The sequence below is a fragment of the Canis lupus genome, chromosome 7 (genome assembly GCF_011100685.1).
Source record: "Canis lupus familiaris isolate Mischka breed German Shepherd chromosome 7, alternate assembly UU_Cfam_GSD_1.0, whole genome shotgun sequence".
Lineage (NCBI taxonomy): Eukaryota > Metazoa > Chordata > Mammalia > Carnivora > Canidae > Canis > Canis lupus.
In genome coordinates this window covers 27371987-27395721 of record NC_049228.1, presented here as the reverse complement: position 1 = coordinate 27395721, position 23735 = coordinate 27371987, and the positions used below count along the sequence as shown (strand labels likewise).

At 37.8% G+C, this 23735-nt stretch overlaps 1 protein-coding gene across 13 annotated transcripts in view; it reads left to right on the top strand.

Moving 5' to 3' along the window:
- The window catches only part of PRRC2C (proline rich coiled-coil 2C), a 101959-nt gene that overhangs the window by 8386 nt on the left and 69838 nt on the right, over nt 1–23735 (top strand). For 10 of the 13 annotated variants that reach the window (XM_038542546.1, XM_038542551.1, XM_038542541.1 and 7 more), the window contains exons 2-3: nt 21825–21986; nt 22697–22874. In XM_038542546.1, coding sequence (XP_038398474.1) covers nt 21875–21986; nt 22697–22874 — 290 coding nt within the window. In that variant the 5' untranslated portion in view covers nt 21825–21874. The remainder of the gene's footprint in view (nt 1–21824; nt 21987–22696; nt 22875–23735) is intronic. The other 3 variants (XM_038542550.1, XM_038542542.1, XM_038542539.1) reach the window with 1 other exon arrangement.

Sequence of the window (23735 nt, the reverse complement as noted above, 5' to 3'; positions counted from 1 at the left end):
AGGTGCTCAACCAATAAGCCACCCAGGCATCCCATGAAATGAGGCTTTTGACAGAAGCAGAGATTGATTATATTTCTGTATGAGTTTTTGAAATTTAGATAAAAATTGGAACTTGTTATGAGTTTTAATGCATATAGATTCATGTAACTCACATGAAAAGTAGGATACAGAATGTAGAACCATAGAGCCAGAGTCTTTGGACATTTTGGAGGCAGAAAAAGTATCTCCTGCTGAAAAAAGAACTGTTGAATAAAGATTTAAAAGGAATAGGAGTGCCTGGCTGGCTCAGTCAGAAGAGAATGGGGTTGTGAGTTAGAGCTTGGTATTGGGTGTAGAGGTTACTAAAAAAAAAAATAATAAAACAAGTTAGGAATTGGCCTGCATGTGCTGATTGCTTGGTTTCTTGATCAGGATTTTTTTTTTTTTGGTACAATTTTATATATGACAAATTGGAAACAAGGAAAGAATAAAAGTAGAAAGCAAAAAAAAAAAAAAAAAAAAAATAGGTAGGCTTCCATGTCTGGAGGTAAGACATTTTAATGATAGAGGAATAGAGCCAGTGCTTAGCAGGGAGAGATGCTAACCAGTTCTCTAGTTTAAACTTTTAAACTTCCAACCCTTAAAGGCAGCTGGTTAGTTTATATGAAAGGTTTAGGGTGGCTCATGATGACACTTGAGCATCGTGGAAGAGAATGCTTCTGTTTTTTTCCCAAAGTATTGAACATATTTGCCTTGCAAAAATTAGTTAATTAAGAAAATTTTATGCTTTGGTTTTTATTTGTAATGTATAAGTTTTGAAAGCATTATTACCATTTGTTAAACTTAATAAAAGCTTAAGTGCCAGACACTATTTTAAGAGCTTTATACATATTTTATTAATTATATCTCATAATAGTCTAGAAGATACAGCCCACAGATGAGGAAGTAAAGATTCAGAATTATTTTTAATGACTAGGGAAATGCTTCTGCCATAACATGCATATGCCACACTTATGCTGTAAAAACACCTAGCTACTAAATGTTAGAGCTGGAATTTAAACCACATTAGTTTTAAGAGAGGTAATTGTGTGACATGAACAGTTTAAAAATATTGTAAGTTGTCAAAAAGAGTAATGTGGCAATCACCTCATCTAGTAAATGGTAGACACAGATTTGTTACTTCGCTAGAGCAGTAATTTATGGTACAGAAGGTTTGATAGCTACATATCTTTTCTGACTGTTAAGGCATTCTGCCCCAGAAACTTAATTCATATGTTTCATTTTCTAAGAACAGCCTGAGCCCTTCTACCATTCTGATTAGAACTCTACCAGATTTATTTATATTACACTTTGTTTTTAAAAATGACAATTTTTAATACTTTTGCTGAGGTGCTATTTGTAGTAGAGGCATTCAACATATGGTGGTATTCTTAGCTTTTCTATTATAGCACCAAATGTGATCTTAAAAATATTTGATGTCACTCTAATGTTAGAATTACTGATTATAACAATTGGAGATTGAAATGAACTTAGAAGTTGACCAGTCTCTTATCCAAAGCAAGACCTTTTCATTTTAAATGGAAAATTTAGTTTAATTTGATAGAATGTTTTCTGAAGTTAATATATGTCTCCCTTGCGTTTGTCAGTTCCAGCTGCCTTGAGAAAATACCATAGACTTAACTTGGTCTTCTATCCTCTAGAGCTGTAATAAATTCCTGTTAGACCAAGATCAGGGTCCTCGCATAATTAGGTTCTGGTGAGGTCATCCTGGCTTGCACGTGACTGCTTTCTAGCTATGTGTTTTTTCCTCCTCCTCCCCCTCCTCTTCCTCTTCCTGCTCCTCCTCCTCTTTTTTTTTTTTTAAGATTTTATTTATTCATTCATGAGAGACAGAGAGGCAGAGACACAGGCAAAGGGAGGAGCAGGCTCTCTGAGGGGACCCCGATGCAGGACTCCATCTCAGGACATTGGGATCGCGACTGGAGCCGAAGGCAGATGCACAACGGCAGAGCCACTCTGACATCCCAAGCCACCCAGGCATCCCTCTAGCTAGTTGTGTGTCTTCATGTGGCTGGGAGAGAGCTGTGGTGTTGTCTCTTGTAAGAGCACTAATCCCATTATGAGGCCACACCCTCATCACCTCAGCTAAACCTAATTATCTCCTAAAGGGCTGTCTCCGAATACCATCTGTCACTTTGGGAGTTAGGACTTCAATATATGAATTTTGAGAGGGGAAGCAATTCTGTACATAGCCCTCCCTGGATCCCCCCCCCCCCTTTTTTTACACTCTTTAGTGCATTGATTCTTAGACTTTTAACATTATTGTATTTCTACCACAGATAGAATACATTTTTGCTGTATCTTGTTACTATAATTTTTAGCCCCTGATATTTTATTCTGTATTGTAATGGAATAAGTTTTGAAAATAAAAACTTCAGTCTGTTAGAATTTCTTAGTCTAAAATGACATGTTATTTATTACTATATTTTAAAGGTTTGATATTTATCTTTTATAGTGAAAATTGAATTCTGATTTTCATTTGTGAGGTTATCTTGGGTACTGGCTTTGGCATTAAGCCTGACTTTAATCTTGGCCCCTATCTCTTCATAGCTATATGAGTTCAGGGCAAGTTATTTTTGTCTGAAGTGGTTTCTTCATTGGTAAATTTTGGTGACTTGGGCTTTGAGCTCTTATTCCCAACCTACATCTACATCTCTATAGCTCAGAGTTTTAGAAAATGGCTGCAAGAGACATTGCTACATTAGAACATACAGAAGTTAATTAATCCCTCTTCATGTAAGAAGTGGGAGACATAAATGTGGAAGATTACTCAAGGTTTTATTTTCTCTCATTTTTAAAAAGATTTTATTTATTCATGAGAGACAGAGAGAGGCAGATACACAGGCAGAGGAAGAAGCAGGCTCCCCATGGGGAGCCCAATGCAGGACTCCATCCCAGGACCTGGGATCACGACCTGAGCCCCTGAGCCGCAGGCAGTGCCCAACCACTGAGCCACCCAGGTGTCCCTCAAGGTTTTAAATCTAGAGATCAGGGAGGAATATCTGGCTGGCTCAGTCAGAAGAACATGCGATTCTTGATCTCAGGGTTGTGAGTTTGAGCCCCATATTGAATGTCAAGATTACTTAAATAAAGCTTAAGATATCTATAGGTCAGGGAAAGTAGTTATGATGAGGTTGGGAAGAAGAACCTGTTTGGGAGAGCAGGTGAGCTTTTTAACTTATTTTTTTCTATTTAAGTAGGCTCCATACCCAGCATGGGGCTCAAACTCCTGACCCCGAGACCAAAAGTTGCATGCTCCATGGACTAAGCCAGCAGGCACCCATTTTAAACTTTTTCTTTTGGAATAATCTGAGTCTCACAGAAAAATAGTAAAAAATAGTATGGAAAATTCCTGTATTCCTTCATCCCTATTCTTTGTTAATAGTTTACCATATTTATCAGCCCTCTGGGGGTATGTGTACATGTGCACATTGGGTCACATATAGAATATGTGCTTGACTTTTAACGTCTGCTGTTCTAAACCCACTCATTACTTGAAACTTTAAATTCAAATCACAAGCTCCTCTGACTCCAATTTTCTCAATTCAGATACTACATTTTCTTCTATCGTTTTTATTAAATGAACAAAGCAATCCACAGTAAGCTTGACTCGGTAAGCATTTAATAATTTCTATTGATGGAGCTTTTATTCAATCATAGTAAAATTGGCAGTTCCTTCTGCTGTCCTCCTTATTCTTTTTCCACCTTCTGCTTTACTCTCTGGCTTAGACTTGCGTGAAATGTTATTTTCCTGGCAGTATCTTCTCCCTTGCTTTTCTTTACACATGTATGGCACAGCTCAAATTCTTTATCATTCCAGCTGCTGTGTGCTTGCTCACCATTCCCGATTGTGCTGCTGGACTTTAATGAGAGTCTTCAAACTGTACAGCCTTGGGAGTACTGTCTATCACAGATCTCTAGTGGGATGTCTGTCTGCACTGATTGTCAATGCCTGGTTTGCCTAGTTGTCTGTCTTTCCTCCCAATTCTTTGTAAACCTTTTCTAACCTTCTCACATTTCCTGTTCTCTCCATTCAGTTGATGAGGACAACATGTCTTTTTCATTTGTTCCTCATAGTGCCTGATAATACAGGAGGTGCTGGATAAACATTTCTGTGAATGGATAGGGGAGTCGAACATTTTGAGTTTGTAGTTCTGGCCAGAAATTTAAGTGGAAACATTTTGTTCTATAGACAATTAAAAATGTATGTTTAAAGAGTGTAGCTTGGAGGAAAGTATTGGGAATTATCCTTATTGAAGCGATGAACCTAATAGATGAGTTGTCCAAGGAAGAAACCACATAGAGGGAGCTGATAGAGATGGCAAAATCATGTTAACATTTATGTAGAAGGATAGAAAAAAGAGACCGAGCTGCCAGAGTCACAGAAACCAAAGAAAATGGTTTACACAGAACCTGTTTATTTTTATATTTGTATGTGATAACATTACTTACTAGAGATTCTTCTTTTATTCAGTAAAATATTTGTTGAGTGCTTATAGTATGCTCATCTGGAAATGGTTGCAGTTTCTTTCTAGTGTTAACTGCTTAAATCATTGGGACACTGTTCTTCATTTTCCAGAGGAACTAAACTCTCACCAAACTCTTAAGATTAATGAGGAGGGACAACTGGGTGGCTCAGTGGTTGAGCGCCTCCCTTTGGCTCAGGGTGTGATCCTGGAGTCCCAGGATTGAGTCCCACATCGGGCTCCCTGCATGGAGCCTGCTTCTCCCTCTGCCTCTGTCTCTCTCTCTGTCTCATGAATAAATACATCTTTAAAAAAATAAGATTAATGAGGAAAGAAAGGTAAACAGAGCTTGAATATTTAGAAGCCCATGGTAACCAAAAAGATAATTGTCATTTAATTGAATTGAGCAGATTGGCAATTTGTGAAAGTATGTTTTTCCCCCCAATAATGCTAGATTTTAAATATAACTAAAAATAATGTTTTTAGTATTGAGTAGTTTTAAATACTTTTGTAATGGTGAGTAATCTTAGAATCTTATAATTTTTGAGACTGGAGGAATTTTATAAAATAATAGCAAATCTTGTTTTGATGTGGAAACCCTTCATATATTTTTAAAAAAAATTTTCAGCCTATGATAGCTGTCCTTCATGAAAGCCATCTCTTTATAACCACTGCTGAGTGTCATCCTTTGATTTTGAAAGGTTGTTATTTGGGGCGCCTTGGTGAGGTACATTTGGTTAAGCATCTCCTTTCTCCTCAGGTCATGATACCAGGGTCCTGGGATCGAGCCCCGGCATGGGGCTCCCTTGGTAGGGAGTCTGCTTCTCCCTCTGCCTCTGCTCTCTCTCTCTCTTTCTCTCAAATAAATAAATAAAATCTTAAAAGTTGATATTATGATAAACTGCTGCCTTCCAAATTTGCCCTAGACCTTTTGTAAATTGTTTGCTTTTAAAACACAGGCTTTTTTTCCTTCTTGGTTTCTTCTTTCATCTTAACACTTTTTTGAAAAAAAATTGCTTACAGGTAATATATGTTTATTGCTCAAATCTAGAAAATGCAGATGCACATGTTTTGGTGTATCTAATTTCAAAGAAAAATGCTAATTTCTTACTATCATTGCTCAGTCACAGACCCTTGAATTTAGAAATGTGATTACTTTCTCTTCCCTTAAAAGGGGTGTATTAGTCAATAGGCTTTGTTTTTGTAGACTAAACTTCAAACCCTAATGATTTAGATTTTTAGGTACATAGTAAGGACAGTAATGTAAAAAAAATATCCTGAATAGCATGCAAATAATAAAAAGCTTTGTAAAATTAAAAATGATACAAGTAGAGGATATAGTTCCTTTGTTCTGTGACTGTGTCAGTACAGTACATTTTTTGAAATGAGAATATGACAAGTTGGAAAGAAATGCCTCTGTTGAGCTTAACTGTTTCTCAAGGTTTTTTTAAATTACTAATTATGTGAATTGTACCATTTTGTTACTTAAGATGTGGATCTGTGGAATGCAGCCATGCATTTACTCAGCAATTGAGATTTTTCTATTGATTTTCTTCAGTGGCTCTTCATGGCATTTAGAATAAACTGGGCAATACTCCTTAGCCTACTAGACTTCTGTGTACTCTGACTTCTTCTCCTGCCTCTCCCCCAGACGTGACCTTTACACCTCAACTTTTTTTTTTTTTTTAAGATTTTATTTATTTATTCATGAGAAACAGAGAGAGAGAGAGGAAGGCAGAGAAACTGGCAGAGGGAGAAGCAGGCTCCATGCAGGGAGCCCGACGTGGGACTCGTGGGTCTCCCGGTCTCCAGGATCACGCCCTGGGCTGATGGGGGCGCTAAACCGGCGCTAAACTGCTGAGCCACCCAGGCTACCCTACACCAAACTTCTTATCTCAGATCAAAATTGGGTCATTGCCCCCACCCCTTCCGCCCTCTCTGCAGTGGTTCTCAACTGTGGCTATAGTTGCATACCTTGGGGATATTGAGGGTTCAGTTCCAGAACGGTATAATAAAGCAAATATTGCAGTAAAGGGAATCAAATTTTTTTGGTTTCCCAGTGCGTATGAAAATTATATTTTTGCTATGTTGTAGTGTAGTAAAGGTACAATAACATTGTTTTTATTATTTATTTATTTATTTTTAAAAATATTTTATTTATTTATTCATGAGAGACACACACACACACAGAGGCAGAGACACAGGCAGAAGGAGAAGCAGGCTCTATGCAGAGAGCCTGATGTGGGACTTGATCCCGGGTCTGCAGGATCACGCCCTGGACTGAAGGCGGCGCTTAAACCGCTGAGCCACCGGGCCTATTATTTTTTAAGAACAGAAATGCAGACATTTTTTCCCTGCCCCCGCCCCCCCAAGCAACCCTCAGTTTGTTTCTCCAGTGATTATAAGAGTCTTATGGTTTATTTCCCTCTCTATTTTTAAAAAAGATTTTATTTATTCATGAGAGAGGCAGAGACATAGGCAGAGGAAGAAGCTAGTTCGCCATGGGGAACCCGATGCGGGACTCGATCCCAGAACCCTGGGATCATGATCTGAGCCACAGGCACATGCTCAGCCACTGAGCCACACAGGTACCCTTCCTTGTCTGATTTTGTCTTGTTTTATTTTATCCTCTCTTACCCTGATCCTGTTTCGTTTCTTAAATTCTACTTGTGATTGAGATCATATAACTGTCATTCTCTGACTTATATTTCACTTAGCACAATATTCTCTAGTTCCATCCATGTCGATGCAGATGGCAAGATTTCTTTTTTCATGGCTGTTTAGTAGTCCATTGTGTATATATACCACATCATTATCCATTCATCTGTCAGTGGATATCTTGGCTCTTTCCATAGTTTGGCTATTGTGGACATTGCTGCTATAAATATTGGGGTGCAAGTGCCCTTTTGGATCATTACATTTGTATTTTGGGGGTAAATATCCAGTAGTGCAATTGCTGTGTCATACAATAGGTCTATTTTCAACTTTTTTTAATTTATTTATTCATGATGGTCACAGAGAGAGAGAGAGAGAGAGAGAGGCAGAGGGAGAAGCAGGCTCCATGCACCGGGAGCCCGATGTGGGATTCGATCCCGGGTCTCCAGGATCGAGCCCTGGGCCAATGGCAGGTGCCAAACCGCTGCGCCACCCAGGAATCCTATTTTCAACTTTTTTGAGGAGCCTCCATAATGTTTTCCAGAGTGGCTGCACCAGCTTGCATTCCCACCAACAGTATATGAAGGTTCTCCTTTTTCCACATCCTTGCCAACGTCTGTCATTTCCTGGCTGGTTAATTTTAGTCATTCTGACTGGTGTAAGGTGGTATCTAGCATTATATTTAAAAAAAAATTTTTTTTTAAGGTTTCATTTATTTGAGAGAGAGAGAGAGAGACAGAGAGACAGCGAGACAGCCCAAGCTGAAGTGGCAGATGGGGAGGGAAAGAGAATCTCAAACAGACTGAGCATGGAGCCAAACATGGGGCTTGATCCCAGAACTCTTTGAGAGCATGATCCAAGCTGAAACCAAGAGTCAGATGCTTAACTGACTGCACCACCCAAGCACTCCAACAATGTGTGTGTGTGTAATTTTTTAATCTTTCAAAAATATTTTATTTATGAGAGACACAGAGGCAGAAACATAGGCAGAGGGAGAAGCAGGCTCCCCACAGGGAGCCCAATGCAGGGCTTGATCCCAGGACCCCAGGATTATGACCTGAGTCAAAGGCAGACATTCAGCCACTGAGCCACCCGGGTGCCCCCCACAATGTATATTTCTTAATTAAAAGTTACTTTATTGCTAAAAATACTAACCATCATCCTAGCTTTCAGAGTTGTAATCTTTTTGCTGGTGCAGGATCAGACCTCCACGTTGATGGCTACTGACTGATCAGGCAATGATTGCTGAAGGTTGGGTGCCTATTGCAGTTTCTTTTTCTTTTTCTTTTTTTTTTTTAATTTATTTATGATAGTCACAGAGAGAGAGAGAGAGAGAGAGAGGCAGAGACACAGGCAGAGGGAGAAGCAGGCTCCATGCACCGGGAGCCCGACGTGGCATTCGATCCCGGATCTCCAGGATTGCGCCCTGGGCCAAAGGCAGGCGCTAAACCGCTGCGCCACCCAGGGATCCCTGCAGTTTCTTGAAATAAGATGACAGTGAAGTTTGCTGCATCACTTGACTGTTCTTTCATGAGCAATTTCTTTGTAGATTGTGGTGGTGTTTGATAGTATTTTACCTGTAGAACTTTTTTCAAAATTAGTCTTAAACCCTGCCACTGCTTTACCAACTATGTAATATTCTAAATCCTTTTCATTTCAACAGTTTTTTAATTTAAATTCAATTAGCCAACATATAATACATTATTAGTTTCAGATGTAAAGTTAGTAATTCATCAGTGGTGTATAACACCCATTCAGCAGTTTTCACAGCATCTTCACTAGGTGTAGATTCCATCTTAAACACTTTTCTTTGTTCATCCATAAGAAGCAATTCCTCATCCATTCAGGTTTGATCCTAAGATTGTGGCAATTCAGTCCCATCTTCAGGCTCCACTTCTCATGCTAGCTCTCTTGCTCTTTCCACCACATCTGCAGTTGCTTCCTCCACTGAAGTCTTGAACCCCTCAGTCCATGAGGGTTGGAATCAGTGTCTTCCAAACTCTTGTTAGTGTTGGTGTTTTGTGTGACCTCTTGATGGCATCTAGAGTAGTGAATCTTTTCCAAAACGTTTTCAGTTTACTTTGCTTAGATCCATCAGAGGAATCTATGGCTGCTATAGCCTTATGAAATGTATTTCTTAGATAGTAAAACATGAAAGTTGAAGGGATTCCTTGATCCATGGGCTGCAGAGTGGATGTTGTGCCAGCAGGAGTGAAAACAACATCTTGTTGTAGAACTCTTGGAGCAGTAATGTTTTGAAAGGAATCTTTTTCCTGAGCAGTTGGTCTCAGCAGCGGGCTGAAAATATTCAGTAAATAGGGACACCTGGCTGGCTCAGTTGGTGGAATATGAGACTCTTAACCTTGGGGTTGTGAGTTTGAGCCCCACATTGAGTGTAGAGATTACTTAAAAATCTTAAAAGAAAAAAATCAGTAAATATGTTGTAAACAGATGGGCTGACATCCAGGCTTTCTTTCATTTCTGAAATATAGGCAGAGTACATTTAGCATAATGCTTAAGGGCGCTAGTTTTCAGAATGGTAAATGAGCATTGTCTTTAATTCAAAGTTATCAGGTATATCAACCCTTAACAAATGAGTCAGCCCTTTGGAGCTTTGAAGCCAGGCATTGACTTCTTTGTAGCTATGATGCATATTCTTCCAGTAGAGGGCTGTTTCATCTATGTGGAAAATTAATTGTTTTAGCTAGGTCTTCTGGATTATTTTGTTGGAGCCTCTACATCAGCACTTGCTTCACCTTTTACATATATGTTATAAAGTTGGCTTCTCTCGTTTAACCTCATTAACCAACCTCTGCCAGCTTCAAATTTTTCTTTAGCTTCCTCACCTCTCTCAGCCTTCATAGAATTTTTTTTAAGATTTTATTTATTTATTCATGAGAGACAGAGAGAGATAGAGACATAGGCAGACAGAGGGAGAAGCAGGCTCCATGCAAGGAGCCCGATAAGGGACTCGATCATGGAACTTCAGAATCATGCCCTGAGCAGAAGGCAGATGCTCAACCACTGACCCACTCAGCATCCCAGCCTTCATAGAATTTAAGTGAGTTAGGTCCTCACACTGAATTGGGCTTTGGCCTAAGGGAATGTGTCTGTTTAATCCAGATCACTCATACTTTTTCAGTATCTGTAGTAAAGGTGTTTCACTTTCGTTCCTATGTTCACTGGAGTAGCACTTTTAATTTTCTTTAAGAATTTTTCTGTCGAATTTATGACTTGTCTAACTTTGCTGCAAGAGGCCTAGTTTTTAGGCTATCCCTTTCTTACTGAACTTAATCATTTCTAGCTTTTGATTTAAAGTGAGAGACATGAGACTTCCTTTGACTTGAACACTTACTGACCATTGTAGGGTTATTAATTGGTCTAATTTCAGTATTGTGTTTCGAGGAACAGCTTGTTGGTGGGCAGTCAGTACACACACAACATTTATCAGTTAAGTTCACTGTCTAGTTTGTGGTGTCCCAAAATAATGACGATAGTAACATCAAAGATCGCTGATCAGGGATCCCTGGGTGGCGCAGCGGTTTGGCGCCTGCCTTTGGCCCAGGGTGCGATCCTGGAGACCGGGGATCGAATCCCACGTCGGGCTCCCGGTGCATGGGGCCTGCTTCTCCCTCTGCCTGTGTCTCTGCCTCTCTCTCTCTCTCTCTGTGACTATCATAAATAAATAAAAAAAAAAATTAAAAAACGATCACTGATCATAGATTATGTAACAAATATAATAATAATGAAAAAGTTCAAAATATGAGAACTACCAAAATATGGTACAGACATGAAGTAAGCAAATGCTGTAGGAAAAACAGTGCTGACAGACTTGCTTATTGGATGCAGGGTTGCCACAAACCTTCTGTTTCTACAAAACAAAAAAACAAAAACACAGTATCTACAAAGCACAATAAAATGATGTATGCCTATATTTAAGAGACACCTGAGGAGGTTTGCAAAGAATCCTATTGCCAGACCATGCCTGAGAAAATTCTGATTTAATTGGTCTGGCATGGGGACTGTAGTATCTTTGAAAACCTTCCTGGATCGGTTTGAAGCCTATGTTGAGAACCACTGATCATTTTTTTCTATCCTCAAGTCACCTTTCCAAAGAGATCTTTTGGACCTTTACCACAGTATCCAGTCTCTTTTCCTTCTTTGCTATCTCTTTATCCAGCTGAGTTTTTTCATTCTCATATTTTTAATACCTTTTGTTAAAACTTCCATGAAGGCAGGGACATCATCTATCTTTCCATGATGTATCTTAACATCTAAGGCAGAGTTTAGCAGTTTATTAGTTCTTAACACATTTGTTGTATCTTGTTGAATGAATATTTGTCATTGTAGCAGTAAGGAGGAAATTTCAGACTTGCTGTTTCTTCTTCTTTTTTTTTTTTTTTTTTTAAGATTTTATTTATTTATTCATGAGAGGCAGAGACACAGGCAGAGAGAGAAGTAGGCTCCATCCAGGGAGCCTGATGTGGGACTCAATCCTGGGACTCCAATCATGCCCTGAACCGAACGCAGGCTCTCAATTGCTGAGCCACCCAGGCATCCCTGGCTTGCTGTTTCTGTGTAACCTGTAGAGGATTGCTTTGCTAAATTGTATTTCAGAGATTATATTAAATCCTCCATCAGGCTTTAAGAGGACATTGGTTTCATTATTTAAGGTTTTAGTATCTAAAGACAAGCACACACAAGATATGTTATCCCTTGGAAACTTTACTACGGATGTGAGTTAGGTTCTAATGCCAGTGCTCAAAAGGAAGAGGTGTCACCATACTTGCAAGTACCTATTGTGGTGTAAGGAGCCTTAATGACTGTTGTGTTATGCACAGTGAACGTTCACTTAACACACAGTAGTTATGTGCATGTTTTCATTGCTTTCTCCCATTTTTGTTGCATAACCACAAGGCAGATAAAAGAAGTCAGATGAGCCCACATTCAACTGCTTTTTGTTTACCTATAGTCTTTGTTAATATTCTTGCATATTTTAGATCTGTTACATCAGTGAGGATAGACTTTTAAATTCTTTTTAATAAATCCTATGCATTTTTTTTCATTTTCTGGTCTTGAAACTATTTTTTTCATTTCAAGTCATTGCTATTAAAAACATTTGCAGTTTTTTCTTGTTTTCTGTTACAAAAAGCAAAGTACTTTTACTGTTTATATTAAGATACTGCAGGACATATAATGAAGAAAGTCAAAGTTCCTTATTATCAGGAGTGTCACTACTGCTGATAATTTGTGATATGGTTTGGTAGACTTTTATACTTGGCATGTAATTTGTATTTTTTTTAAATATTTAACATATATTATTTATTTAACTATGTCTTGAGTATCTTTCTGTACAGATCCCTGCTTGTTTGTATAAAGATCTCAAACTAAATATGGCTGAGAACTCTTGCCTCCCCTTCTCCCTACCTCTCCTCCCCCATCTTCTGTAAAGCTAGTCTTCCTCACCTCATTTCATGTCCAGCTTTTCTTTTTTAAAAAATTTATTTATTCATGAGAGACACAGAAGGGAGAGGGAGAAGCAGGCTCCCCGAACTCCGGGATCACGCCCTGAGCAGAAGGCAGCCGCTCAACTGAGCCACCCAATGTGTCCAGCTTTTTAAGCTCAAGACCAAGATTGTCCTTGTTTCCTCTTTCCTGGCCTCTATTTAGTTTCCATTTTTCAGCCACAACTACATCATCTTGTGCCTAGGTTTTTATAGTTGTGTAGTTTTTGTAGTTTGATGTTTCCACGTTCTACCTTTGGCCTCCTACAATCCATTCTCCACATTGTAACCAGGATATTTTTGAAAACCAAAGTTACGTCTCTGCTCAGAATGAATACTAAGAATTGCATTGCTTTCAAGATAAAATTTAAAATTCTGATAGGCCTTCTCAATCAACTCTCCCTTTCCTAGCTTCTATTTCACTAGTTTTTTTTTTTTTTTTTTTTTTTTTTAAATATATGACATGATAAGCATGTCAGGACCTTGGGGCCTTGCATTTGCTTTTTCTTGAGCCTTGAAGCTGATTCCTTCCCCCTTAGATCCAAATCAGAAGCCTTTCCCTCAGAGAGGCCTTTAATGATCAGCTAATCTAAAATAATTACTTTCTTACTTTCTCATATTGTCCTGTTTAGTTTCATTCGCAGCATATGTCACCATCTGAAATACTAGAAAGTAGGACCCCTGAGAGCAGATCTAGTGTGCTGTCAAAGAATTCTTTATTTTACCCAAGGTTGCAAGGATTTTCTCCCTTGCTTTCTCTTTTTATAATTTTAGGTCTTTTCATTTTGTCTGTGCTCCTTTTACAAAAAATTGAGATATTAACATACAATATTGTGTAAGTTTGAGGTGTACATGTTGATTTCATTCATTTATATGTTGCACAATGACTGCTGTAACATTAGCACTTTGCCATCACAACCCGTTAATTTTTTTGTGTAGTGAGAACGTTTAAGGTCCTGTCTCTTACCAATTTCGATATGTATAATACAGTATTTTGAGTATAATAATGCTGTGCATTAGATTTCCAGAACATACATGTCTTCTAATTTCAAGTTTCTACCCTTTGCTGTTGTCCATTTTGAGTTGTTTTGTATGTGGTAGGAGGTATGGATCAGAATTCATTTTTTTATGTCCTGTATATCTAATTGCTTCACCATTTGTTAAGAAGACTATCCCTTACTCACTGAGTTTCCTGTGCATTTGTAAATACCAGTTGCCTGTGTATATTTATATATCTGTATTCTGTTTCATTGATCAGTCTTTTTTTAAAGATTTTATTTATTTATTTGAGAATGAGAATGAGCATGAGCCCACTGAGGGGCAGAGAGAGAAGCAGACTCCCCACTGAGCAGGGAGCCTGATGTGGGGGTTGATTCCTAGACTACCTCTTTATGACTTGAACCGAAGGCAGACACTTAGCCTACTGAGCCACCCAGGTGCCCCTGATTTGTCTTTTTTTTTTTTTAGGCCAGTACCACACTATGTTCATGGCTATTTAAAAAATCATGAAATTAGGTGCTATTCATCTTCCAGCTTTTTAAAGTTATTTTATTAAGACTCCTGGGTGGGTCAGTGGTTGAGCCTGTCTGCCTTTGGCTCAGGGTGTGATCCTGGAGTCCTGGGATCCAGTCCCACATTGGGTTCCCTGTAAGGTTCTGCTTCTCCTTCTGCCTGTGCCTCTGCCTCTCTCTGTGTCACTCATGAATAAATAAATAAAATCTTTAAAAAAATTAAAAATTCTTTTATTTATTGGTCCTATTTTTTAAAGATTTATTTATTTATTTATTTAATGATAGACAGAGAGAGAGAGAGGCAGAGACACAGGAGAGAGAAGTAGGCTCCATCCCAGGAGCCCGACGTGGGACTCGATCCCGGGACTCCAGGATCACGCCCTGGGCCAAAGGCAGGTGCTAAACCGCTGAGCCACCCAGGGATCCCCTTGGTCCTATTTTTTAATGAATTTTAGACCAGCTTGACATTCTAGCACCCTCTCCCCTCAAAATTGCTTCTGTAATTTTGTTTAGGATTGCTTTGACTCTATAGATCAATTTGGCAAGGAATCACATCTTACATATCGGGTGTTTTGACACATACACAGGACATAGCATCATATATATAGGTTGTCTTTAATGTTTTGTGATTTTCAGTATACAAATCTTGCACATTTTTTGTCAGATGTATCCCTAAGGATTTCCTATTTTTAAAATTAATTAATTAATTAATTAATTTATTTATTTATTTATGATAGTCACACAGAGAGAGAGGCAAAGACATAGGCAGAGGGAGAATCAGGCTCCATGCACTGGGAGCCTGATGTGGGATTCGATCCCGGGTCTCCAGGATCGCGCCCTGGGCCAAAGGCAGGCGCCAAATGGCTGCGCCACCCAGGGATCCCGGATTTCCTATTTTTAATTGCTGTTATAAGTTGTGCTTTAGTTTTAGTTTCTGGTTGTTTATTGCTACTATGCAGTGATACAATTGTTTTTATTTATTTTATTGTTTTTTTAAGTAATCTGTGCAAAGTGAGGTTTGAAGACACAACTCCGAGATCAAGAGTCACATGCTCTACCTACTGTGCCAGCTAGGTACCCCTGATACAATTGATTTTTATATATTGATCTTCTTTGCAACCTTGCTGAACTCTTTTTAGTTCTAATAGCTTTTTCTAAACTCCATCAGATTTTCTACAAATATGATCAGGTCAGCAAAACAAAGAATTTTTATTTCATCTTTTCCATTCTGAATTCCTTTTGTTTCTTCTTACTGCACTGGTTAAAACTTAGCACAGTGTTAAGCAGAAAGAGTTGATATCCTTGTCTTGCTCCTGACCTTTGGGAGAATGAGGCAGGGTGGTGGTGAGCATTCAATATTTTACAAATCTCATCTATCACCCACTTAGTTCCATATCTGTTGTGGTTCATTTTTTCTGTCAATTTAGATTTTGTTCTGGTCTTTTTTTTTTTTTTTTTTTTTTTTCCTGTTTGAAGGACTTTAATACTACTTGTAGTGTAGGTCCTGCTATTGATGAATTCTCTCAGGTTTTCCATGTCTGAGAAAGCCCCCTCACCCCCTTTCTGGTCTTCTTCAGTTTTGAAAGATATTTTTATTGAATATAGAATCTAAGTTACCATTTTTTTTCCCATTCAGTACATTAAGCATGCAGCCACATTTTCTTAGTTGCATGATTTCCCACAAGGGCGCTACTGCTGTTATATTTGTTTGTTTCTCTTGTTGCTTTTAAAATATTCTCCTTATTGTTAGTTGGTTTTAAGTAATCTCTACACCCAGTGTGGGGCTCAAACTCAGAATCCCAAGATCAAGAGTCGCATACTTTACCGACTAAGCTCGCCAGGCTCCTGTCTTTGTTATTTTTGAACAATTTGTGTATGATGTGGTATGGTTTTCTTCATTGATTTGCTGAGTCTTTTGGATCTGGATTTATAGTTTTCATCAAATTTGTAGAATTTGGCCATTATTTTTTTTCTGTCTTTCCCCTACTCAGTCAACCTCTGTTACACTAAGATTAGGCTGCTAGAAACCCTCTCAAGGCCTAGTAATACTCTTTTTTAATTTTTTTTTTAATATTTTTTTTCCTCATTGTCTTCTGATGACTTCAGGTTCTTTTTTTTTTTTTTAATCAAAGTGTCCAAAATGCTGCTAATCCCATCCACTGTGTTTTTCATTTTTATTAATTTAGATTTTTTAAAAAAGATTTTATTTGTTTATTCATGAGAGACACACACAGAGGCAGAGACACAGGCAGAGAGAGAAGCAGGCTCCATGCAGGGAGCCCGATGTGGGACTCCATCCTGGGTCTCCAGATCACACCCTGGGCCAAAGGCAGGCGTTAAACCGCTGAGCCATCCAGGGATCCTCTAATTTAGATTTTTAAGTATCTTTCATGTCTCTGTTTGTATTTAGTCGTCTTCTTGAGTACATAGAATGCAGTTGTAATAAAAAAAACAAAAACTGATTTAAGGTTTGTCTGCTGGGTTACCCAGGTTGGTTTCAGTTGATTTATTCTTCTCTTGAAAATGATTCATATTTTCCTGTCTCTTTGGCTGCGTTTTTTTTTTTTTTTTTTTTTGCATGATTTTTATTTGGATGCTAAAGAGTAGATTTTAGTTTCTTGGGTGCTGGATATTTTTTCCCTTTTTATAAATATTCTTTTTATTTGAGACTCAGTTACTGGGCAACAGTTTGATTCTTTAAAAGAATTTTTTTTAAAGATTTTATTTATTTTAGAGAGAGTACTGGAGGAGGGAAAGGGCAGAGGGAGAAAATCAGACTACCCCACTGAGTACAGAGTCCCATAAGGGCTCAGACGGGGCTCAGGCGCACAACCCATGAGAGCCAAAACCAGGAGTTTGGATGCTCAACTGACGACCCATCCAGGCACCCCTTTATCCAAATTTTGAGTTGTTTTCATTTTGGATGAAAGTGTGAGCCTGCTAGGCATGATTATTATTGCTTAGAAAACTCATGTAGCCATGATTCTTTGATACATTTTAAGCACGCAAACAGGAATTACACTTTAAAATATTTTTAGTTACATTATACAAAGTGAAGCTAAGTCTTGATGGCGCTTAGGCTAGATTGGTTGGATTCTCTTGATACTTTGTCCTAAAAGTAATTTTAATTTTTGAACAAGTCACTAGCTTTTCTCTAAAGTATATGTTGAATGAATTTTCAACCTAATTGGGACTTTCACGGTATCTCTTAAGCCTTTCAGAAGAAAAACACCAAAAAACAAGAAGACTAAATTAAACTTTGGCTTTTTTTTTTTTTTTTTTTTTTTTTAACGATAGTCACACACACACACACAGAGAGAGACTGAGAGGCAGAGACACAGGCAGAGGGAGAAGCAGGCTCCATGCACCGGGAGCCCGACGTGGGATTCAATCCCGGGTCTCCAGGATCGCGCCCTGGGCCAAAGGCAGGCGCCAAACCGCTGCGCCACCCAGGGATCCCCAAATTTTGTTTCTTAAAAATGCATATTTTATAACAATTAGGTTAAGCACATTAAGTGGTAGTTCTTAGCTTTTGATGGAATTATCATTTGGTTCATTTATATTACAATCAAGTGTATTTTATTTTATTTTATTTTTTAATTTTTTGGTGTAGTAGGTACTGTAAAACATAAAAATAAGAGCAGCTTATAAGCATATGAAAGCATAAATTTAACTCTAGTAGCCTGATTGTTCATCTTTCTCACTACAGAGTACACCTGGTATGTACTTTGTTTACCTCATTTGAGAAAAGAGTACATACTGAAGGGCATATTTTATTTACTTGTTTTTAAGTAATTTCTACACCCAGTGGGGCTCAAACTCATGACCCCAAGATCAAGTGTCACATACTCTACAAACTGAACCAGCCAGGTGCCCCCTGAAGGGCATATTTTAGAGTATTTTGTTAATAGTGGGAGGAAAAACTTCACAGAATGTTGAACCTTAAAAAGAACTATTCAGACTTGAGTTTTACAATATATTTGCAAAAACTTACTTTGACCTTATAGTCTGTTGTGTGGCTTTTAGGGTCAGTTCCACTCTTTCTTTCTTTCTTTCTTTAGAGAATTCCTTATAATTTATAGGAAAGTTTGTTTTTCTTTTAAGTAGAAAAATTAGGTTTATGTATTTATTTAAGGTTTATTTTATGATTCTATCCAAGCTCTAATGTTCTTCTTTTTTTTTTTTTTTTCTTAAAAGATTTATTTATTTATTCATTCAGAGAGAGCGAGAGAGAGGCAGAGACACAGGCAGAGGGAGAAGCAGGCTCCATGCAGGAAGCCCGATGTGGGACTCGATCCCGGGTCTCCAGGATCACACCCCGGGTTGCAGGCGGCGCTAAACCACTGCGCCACCAGGGCTCTCCTCTAATGTTCTTTGATGACTAGAATCGAATTATATATTGTCAGTCTGGTTAAATGATGTAATGTTACATTGTTTTCCTTGTGTAAGCATATAAACAAGCTAACGTGTCTTGTAATTTTAGTTTTGTTTGCTTATGAAACTGAATATACTTAATACATTTGCTTATTGGTAGTATTTCTCTATTTGTTTATAGGATTAATTTTATTCCTTCAAGTTCGTTTTCTTCAATTTGTTGAATTCTTATATAACCACATTTTGTCAAATGTTGAGATACTTTGTCCGTTGATAGTTTTTAAACTACCATTTTCCTCTCATGCTGTGCAGATGTTTTGGTAGGCTTGTTTCTGAAACCCTTAATATGAAATAGATTCCTGTGTTCTAAGTAAAGTTAGAGCTATGCAAAACAAAGAAGAAATGTAAATAGGCAGCAGGATATATTCTTTTTTTTTTTAAGTTTTTATTTATTTATGATAGTCACAGAGAGAGAGAGAGAGGGAGAGGGGCAGAGACATAGGCAGAGGGAGAAGCAGGCTCCATGCACCGGGAGCCCGACATGGGATTCGATCCCGGGTCTCCAGGATCACGCCCTGGGCCAAAGGCAGGCGCCAAACCGCTGCGCCACCCAGGGATCCCAAGCAGGATATATTCTTAAGAAACACAGAATTTTGGGCTGGGCATAGAAATATGGGATGATCAGTTGGTTGTTGAAGCCATAGGAATGATGAGATTCCCTACGGAAAAGCCAGGATTGGCCTTCGATGGAATGGGAGAAAAGAGATCCGTTTTACTGCTGCAGTTTTGAAGATTGCTTACATATTAGAATCACCTGAGCAGTTTTTAGCCTAAGGATTGCCCCAGCCCCACCTCGAAACCTCAGATGCTGGTGCATTTTATTTTATTTTTTATTTTTTTTAAAGATTTTATTTATCCATTCACGAGAGACAGAGAGAGAGAGAGAAAGAGAGAGGCAGAGACACAGGCAGAGGGGGAGAAGCAGGCTCCATGCAGGGAGACTGATGTGGTACTGGATCTGGGGTCTCCAGGATCATGCCCTGGGCTGAAGGCGGCGCTAGACTGCTGGGCCATCCGGACTGCCCTGCTGGTGCATTTTAAATCCCACGTGATTCCAGTGTGCCTCAAGGATGATGAACCTTTGCTTAGATTATGTCTGCTTTTAGCTTAACCTATCCTTATCTATGTCTCAGCATCATCTGAGGACTTGTTAAAAATAGTGCTACACCCCATGCTCAGAGTTCGATTTGATAGATCTGGGTTGGAGCCTGAGAATTTGTATTTTTAGTAAGTTTATAGATAATGATTGAGAACCTTGTAACAATAGCTGGAGAAAGGGAAACCGTTAAGAAAGATGGATGTAGATACAGGTAGGCCTGTAGGTTTGCCCCTAAGTTTCAGGAGTGTCTTACACTGTTGCTTTCTCTCTGATGTAGGCCTGTGAGGGTCCACTAAGAGTGTTGCATGAATAGTTGTGATATTAAGAGAGGTTTGAGGTGCTAAATTGCCATCAGATGAGGATGAAAGAACAAGTAGTTGACTTTTTCTTGCTATATCAGTTACTTTTTTGCAGCTGGAGATCTCCTTGAATCTTAATTTTGTCATCTAATAAATATGCATTGCCCTTTTTTGTCACTATAAATGAATATGTTTTCCTACATCTTCGTTCATGTTAGTGAAAATATGTCAACAGGATATTTTCTGGGAGTACAGCTCTCTTCATAACATTATTAGCACTCTTGGGATATAATTAATTGCATGCATTCTTCTATGGTAGCAGATAGGAAGCTGTTTATATATTATGCGGTTCTTTTCTTTGCAGGTGAGTCCTTTTCACAATTTATCTCAAGGAAAGATTGTTTATTTCTGCAGTTACATGGGGAGGAGGTAGTAGCATAATGGACTGACCCAGAGCCTTGATTTCAAATCAAGTTTCATTTACCTCAACATCAGTTTCCACATCTGTAAAATCAGGATACTAACTGTAGCATAAGGTTATTATACTGAAATGAGATAAAGTGAAAATTCTTGGATAAATTTTACGGAACTATACACATAGTGTGGCAGTTGACATGTATGAAACCACACCTCTAAAAAAAAAAAAAAGAAACCACACCTCTGCCTGTAAGGCTGATTCTGCAATTGACATGTAAAACCAATAGATAAAATGACTTTCATAATGATAGGGTCTACATGGCCCTTCCTTGACTTTCAGTACTTTTTGCTTGATGTACCTGTCAATTTTCTATCTTTAATTCCTGTGCTTCAGTTCTCAAAGAACTATTAATGTTTGGTAGAATTGACCATCTTTTGCCCTACTTCTACCCTAACCACTCAAAAAAGGAGAAAGAAAAAGATAAACCATAAATAAAAGAAAAACCATAAAAGGTTGATGTATGTATACTTCATTAAATGGAAGGGAAATAATAGGAGAACTAATTTGTGTATTTTTGCTGTTTAGTAGTAAACTAGTTTTAAGGTGCACCTCACATTAGGACACATTAACTCCAAAGATGAAATTATCTTTGTATATGAGTGGTCATTAAAATGCTGTTTTCTTCTAATAACTTACCATTTGTTGAACACTTAATCCATAGCCATGAAATAGAATATTGTTTTTAAGTACGAAGGAGCTTATAAGGAAATGTTCTACCCTTTGCAGAATGCAGTGAAAATAGAATGTTTCTTTTTATTTTATATTGTTAAATTACTACAGCTTTGTTAGATACATACCACAGAAAACAGAGGCATACAATTTATAGAGGAATGATGGTAATCCTCCTATCATATATATTCCATATGTAGGTACTGATTGATACCTCTATTTGTAAGATAGACAGTCTTCATAGGTTTATTGTATTTGAACTGTTCATGTTAAATTTATTTTTCTTAAGTAGACTTCACATGCAATATGGGGCTTGAACACAATTCTCTGAGATCAAGAGAATCTTGTTCTACCCACTGAGCCAGCCAGGTTCCTCTGGATTAAAATTCTTATTCTCTATGATATAGTTAAGCACTTACAAACAGTAAATAACTCAGGTGTTCACTGAATGCAAGGCAGTTTAGTTTGATTCATTTTATTGTGTGTTGGTTCTTGGAGTTTGAGAGTATTGAACAAGTCTGTGATATTATTATTGATACAAGTTATTGAAGATAGATTTCATTCCTCAGTGTTTTTGTTTTTCAGAATTTCTGGGAACATTTGAATTTACTGAGAGTTTCTTAAAGTAAGTTAAATTTTTCCTCATTTTTCTTTCTAATGTGTTTTAAAGGTTTGAAGGGGTGTGGCAGGAGGTTTTGGACTCGATGAGTTTCCACCGAAATGTCGGAGAAGTCAGGCCAGAGCACAAAAGCAAAGGATGGGAAAAAGTATGCAACACTCAGTTTATTTAATACTTACAAGGGTAAATCTTTAGAAACTCAGAAAACTACAGGTGAGTAAAATCAAGTGGCTTTTTTTTTTTTTTAATGATTTTCATGGAATTATTGCTGTTAGGAGCTAGGACAAACCCATGTTTATGCAACCATATGTGCATTGGACTTTTTATGTTTGCACTCATTTTTCACAGGATGAATAAGTATCTTACAGAAGAAAATTTAAATGTTTTAAAATATATCTCTTTTTCTTTTACTGTTTGTCAGAAAGTTAAGTAGAACTGTGGCTGCAAAAGGGGATTTGGTCAATGAGAATGATAAGTGTAGGAATATATATTATGGGTGTTTGCTACCATTTCTAGTTATGGAAGAGATAGTCCTGCGGTCTTTTGTATTTTTGAGCCTAGTGTTTATAGTGAACTGTCAAATGTTGATTATGAATGTAAAGTTAGCATATTCTGTAATATACTAAATTTTGAGTTTAAAATAGATTCCTTGAAAAGATTACAAAACCAGCTATCGCCTGTATTTTCCTTTTCATAGTATATAGGGTTGTTAGAATGCTTAAATCCTCTTTTCAGTGGCTCCGTAGTTTAATATAATTTCTATATTGGTTTAATGTTGCAGGTGTGGCTGTTTTAAAGTTCTTATTTTAAAATAAAAGGAAATAGTCCAAGATTCCATTAATTTTTATTGTCTTTATATATTTTAAGAAAAAATGGAGCAATAAAATAGATGTTCTAAGAAAGTTGATGTTATTGATCTTTAGTTGCAGCTCGACATGGATTGCAGAGTCTTGGAAAAGTTGGTATTTCACGACGTATGCCTCCACCTGCTAACCTCCCAAGTCTCAAAGCAGAAAACAAAGGCAATGACCCTAATGTAAACATTGTACCTAAAGATGGCACAGGATGGGCATCCAAACAAGAACAGCATGAAGAGGAAAAGTGAGTCAAAGTCAACTAAAAAGTAAAACTATTCCCCTTTCTTTGTAGGGAACTTATTATTTTTTTAAAGCTTTTATTTTTAAGTAATAAGTACACTCAACATGGGGCTTGAACCCACAACCCTGAGATCAAGAGCTGCATGCTCCAGCGACTGAGCCAGCCAGATGCCCCTGTAGGCAACTTCCGTTTGAGTTCGTTCTGTGTGCTAGACATTATACTATGTATGTTGGATATCTCAGGCCATTTAAAGTCATTTTAAATAGTCAACTTTTAATGAATTTTCTTTTGTGAGTAGGTTTAGTGGTAGTATTTCCATATGTCAAGGTAGAACAGATGATAGCTTTTCCTATGTACCACGTCAGGCTCCCTCAAACTCCCACCATATTAGGCATTCACTTTCTAAGATAAGTAAGAGTTGATTCTGTTAAATAATTCCCATGATGCTAAGAATTTCTGTCTGCCTAGTTCACTGAAACTATACCTGATGTACTCTGTAAGTGCTCAAGTAATACTGTTTGAATGAATAAAGAATTAGCAAGCAGGCTATGATGGAATTAATAATGTCCCTTTTATTTATTCAGCATATATTTGGCATTCTGTATTTTGGGAATTATGCTGGGCTTTTAGTTTCTTGAATGACCAAGCAAAGTAGTGGTGATTTAGAAAAATAATATCAGCATTTGGGTTTTTGATGCTTTTTGCTTATATCTGTTACCAAATTTCTGTACTCCTGTTTGGGGAGCTTTATGTAGTAAAATTTGACTTTACTTGGATAAAACTTGTCAAAGACCTTGTTCTCCATTTCTTAGTTGTAGCATTATTTTGTAGTACTAGGTCAGTTACAGGTCTGAGTATATACCA